We start from the raw sequence: 4,579 nt of genomic DNA on the forward strand, positions 1-4,579 counted from the left end.
CCTCTCTACTGCCTCCAATTGGAGAATGCCTTGTATTAATAAAAAAAAAATACAAGGCTTGCTCTAAATGGTGGCGGTGCCCACTGGCCAAATCCATGTGTTCAGTATACAGAGGGGAAGCCGCTGGTGCCACAGCCAGAACAGACCAGCTATCACTGTATGTAGCATGGATTGTTACAATGATTTCCAGCATTCCCAACGTCCCTCCAGAGATCAGATATAGACCAATGTAAGCATCCATAATGCATCATCCCTGGAGTTCAGCTTTTAGTAAATCTGATTTTCACTCCTCCAAATTTGCTGTTGTAAATTACATGAACTATAGGAAGAATAAAAAAAGGATAAATACTATACAGTTGATTTCATTCTGATCAGCACTGCCAGTGTATAAACAATGATGAGGGTTCAGCAGAGAAACACTTGAGCTCAATGGAATTCTTGTAGTTGTTTCTGTACACACATGAGTGCTAGTGCTGCAGTAAACATCATGGATATTGTGCTGTTTACATACGAGATTCTTTATCAACATCGCTGTTTGTATATGATTTTTCTTCTTCATTGTAGCCAGGTGGAGGTTTATGAAGGGAGTTGTTTTCATACTTATTTTCTTCAGGTTTGTCTGTCACTGGCATCATTGTAATATCTTTCTTCAAGCCGTTAAAATCCTTTAAAAAAAGCAGATATATGAGAAGTGTTTATTCCATTACTAAAAGTCTGCTGCAATGTCAAGTGTTTTTCATGACGGAAAAAATGGAAGCCCTTAATGTTCACCTGCATTAAAGCCCAACTCTGGAAAGAAAAAGAACCCCCTCCCTTTCCCCTTCTTACTGATCACTGGCATAAAAAAAAAATCAAAAATTCTGTTAGTGAAAAGGTGCCCATACACCTACCGATTATCGTACGAAAATCGCGGGTGATCCTGCGATCATACGATAATCGGAAGGTTTATGGAAGGCGTGCAACCGTTTCTACTGTACGGTTGCACGTCTTTTGTCTCCCGAACAGGCTTGAAAACCCGCCGAGATTCGTACGATTGTCGGTGGGTTAGTGGCGTTCTCAAGAGAGCGGGCGGGGGGGCGATGATCGCAAGTACGATCTGCCTGTCCAAGATGGGCAGATCGCACAAGCTTTTAATTACTTTACAACCATCGCAAGACGAAAGTTGTGCGATGGTTGTAAAGTGTATGGCCACCTTTAGTGTTGATGAAGGAATAAGGTCTATTTTTTTCATGAATGAATGAAAAAAAATAGATCATGTTACGGTAAGCCTATCACTGGCTGATGAATTTTGCAGAATTTGTCATGTTGTGATAGCCATTGTCAGCCACAAGGTGACTTGGTTTAAAATGCTTCACAGATCAAAGAACATTAGAAAGCCGTGGCCAAGGGACATGCAGAAGGACACTTACCAGCTCTTCATCTATTTCATCATGGGCAACTCCACACCAACACTTTTTCTTGTACTTCTCGGACCAGAAGCAGACCAGGTTACAGACTGGTCTTATCAGCAGTGATTTAACATTCTTTCCACGTTGGGGACCTTCACAATATATAAACATACATATTTTTTAATGTTATATAGTTACAAGTACCTCACACATTCATTCTTACTTTTAATCAAATACTATCCATGGCATTATTCCCTGCACCTACTTAATTCCATAAAAATATTGTGGCACTTCAAACTTTATATTATAGTAAAATTGCTACTTATAAAAGTTAATCCCAGAAAAAGAGATCATAAAACATTTCCAAAAGTATTTATCTGCAAAATTATGTGCAGCATATGAACTAGAGAACAGCTTGTGGCACATTAGTTAATTATGCTTTTGTAACAAATGATTCTATATAAACAGTGTCAGCTGCTGCTTTCTAACATATAAAAGTGCAGAAGTTTTAAACCTATTATCTAGTTATTTATCCTTAATACAGCTGGTGGTGCATTAGTTAGTTATCCTTAACCCACTGAGGGCTGCAGAGAAAGAGTATGGTCCATAAAACACCTTTTTGAAATTCCTGCTCTAGGGTCAGTTTAGGCAGAAGGCCATTACTGTGGTATTATGATTATGAAAACTTGCATCTTCAACAATTTATATTAGCCTACAAAGGGTATATCTTAAACTCCAAACTTACTTCCCTAGTCAGTGGCCAACATGATGCTATACTCTACTACTGCTTGAATTGTGGAAAGAAACTCACAAATACATGCGGGAAACATACGCATACCAGGTAGGACTTTCATGGGATCTTCACTCAGGATCCCAGTGCTGCAAGGCAGAATTGCTAACACTAAACTAAGGAGTCTATTCACGAAGCTGCCGAGGGATCTGGCCGTAGCTTCGGCCAAGCAAAAGCTTTAGCTAAGGGGTGGCGAAAACTGAGGAAACCTAGATAGGTGATCGAAATAGTCAAGCAGGCAACATGAGAAAGTGTTTATGGGCAGATTCTCAGTTGCCAAGCAACCTAAGGGAATGTAGAGGCATTGAAACAACGGAGGGTTTGTTGACTTGCAATTGTACCTTCTGATCTCCTTCTGATCTCTTGCATTGCAATCCGTTTTTCAATGCTGGCAAAAGGGCACCGAAAAATGAATGGGTGTGAATGAGGCTAGTTCACACCGGATCCATTATGTTACGTTGCACTGAAAAAAAATAGTGCATGTTCTCCTTTTTTTTAACGCAACATAACGCAATGGAACGTAGTGGGGTGAACTACCTAATTCACACCCATTCATATTTGGTGCCCTTCTGTTGAATAATACTATCGCAACGCAAATGATAGCAAAGAAACAGATCCGGTGTGAATGTGCCCTGAGAGAGGAAATGGTTTCCTGCCGGTTGAATGTTGTGCCTGTGTAGAAGCTGGGGGTGTCAACAACAGCCTGGTTTATATTTATGATTTTGTCCATTCAGTATATTGCTTCAGTAGAACCAAAGGGGTGCTGTACGGGCTATTCACAATAGCCCGTACAGCTCCCGATCATGGCCGAGCCGAACACATATGCATCGGTTTGGCTGAGCCGTGCTAAAAGCCGAAGCTGGCTGAGCGGCTGGCCATTGGCCGGCCGACAGCCTGCTTCTGACAGCTGGGCGGAGCCAGCCGTGATCTTAACAGTGGCTCCGGCCACTTGCAGTGAGATCAGCGTCCCTGGTTACCTGCTAACCAGGGACACTGATCTCCAAACAGCTAACTCTCCCTGGTGCCCCAGGAGTCTCCTGCTCCCGGCCGCCAAGGAGAGAAACACTGATGTGTCCTTTTTTTTCTTTATTCTGACACGATCGATGTCAGAATAGAAAAAAAAAGAAATTTTCCCATTGAAAAGCCCTCTGCTGCAGTTCCCCATCAGGTCCATCAGCAGAGGGCGGGTACAATGCTAGTTTACAATTGGCTATTGCAAATTGAAATAGCTAATAGTAATGTCCCAATGCTTTTCAATGGGAACATTTCTTTTTTTCTATTCTGACATCGATCGTGTTAGAATAAAGAAAAAAAAAGACACATCAGTGCTTCTCTCCTTGGCGGCCGGGAGCGGGAGGCTCCAAGAGCACCCGGGAGAGTTTTTTTTTTTTTTTACAGCAGCAGAGCCGCCGGACAGTAGGAAACTATTGGGCGGAGCTAGTGTCACTGCTAGCTCCGCACAATCGTTTGCTATTTACTTTTTTAACTTTTTTCACTCTTTTTCTGTTCTGCTTGGTACCTCTGAGGGACCGAGCAGAACAGCCGAGCCGAATGCTATTCACTCACCGCTGTTCGGGATCTTTAAGAATAGCCCGAACAGCAGTGGGTAGCCTGCTAGAGGTTCGGCTCAGCCGATCCAGATGTTGGATCGGCTGAGTCGAACTCCTTCACACTTTGGTTCGGCCGAACATGCTGGGCATGTTCGGCCGACCCGAAGCCACACGAAGCAAGCCGGTGTACGGCTGATTTCAGCCGATGTACGGCTGAAATTAGCCGTACGAGCCTGAAGTGAATAGCCGAACAGTGTTCGGCTCACTTCACTTCACATCGGTCATTCACTCGGCTGCCCTCGGCAGCTTCATGAATAGACCCCTTACTGTTTCTACATGCTCCACAGCTGTTTCTTTACCACAGCAGACACAGGGCTCTGGAAGCTAATGTCTTCTTGCACTTCAAAACACCAAACTAACATACTCTGTATTGTACTGACCTGGAGTATAACTACATTTTATTACTTATTGTCTTGATCAAGAGTTAAGCTGCCTGCGGATCTTGCCCAGACAGCAAATGCCATATTGTTCATACAGACTGGGTCTCCGAGTGTATGTTATTGTATATATTGGCATTTTAAACAGAACAAATCTGTTGTAGAGAATAATGAAGAATGTTTTTTTTTTTCATTTTTGCCCATTTGTCAGCTTATAATAAAAAGGGCAGGATATTTATTAAAACATTATAGAAAAAAATCTTATGTACAATATAAAAATTATTTATATAGACAACATACTAATACAGTAAAATAAGGTCTTGGCATCGGCAATGAATTCTGGTCATAAAAGTATAAAACCAGATATACAAAATATTGTGACTGTGTCTATGCTTTTTTAAAGCAGATATCCAC

The 4,579-nt window shown here is 42.0% G+C and overlaps 1 protein-coding gene across 1 annotated transcript in view; it reads right to left on the reverse strand.

The window, feature by feature from the left end:
• Positions 1 to 301: 301 nt before the first annotated feature.
• SLC5A12 (solute carrier family 5 member 12) overlaps positions 302 to 4,579 on the reverse strand; it is a 50,289-nt gene continuing 46,011 nt past the window's right edge. The window contains exons 15-16 of the mRNA XM_018564093.1: positions 1,410 to 1,540; positions 302 to 665 (exon numbers count right to left, since the gene is read on the reverse strand). Coding sequence (XP_018419595.1) covers positions 504 to 665; positions 1,410 to 1,540 — 293 coding nt within the window. The 3' untranslated portion in view covers positions 302 to 503. The remainder of the gene's footprint in view (positions 666 to 1,409; positions 1,541 to 4,579) is intronic.

Source organism: Nanorana parkeri, unplaced genomic scaffold, assembly GCF_000935625.1.
Source record: "Nanorana parkeri isolate BGI_ZX_2015 unplaced genomic scaffold, ASM93562v1 scaffold724, whole genome shotgun sequence".
Lineage (NCBI taxonomy): Eukaryota > Metazoa > Chordata > Amphibia > Anura > Dicroglossidae > Nanorana > Nanorana parkeri.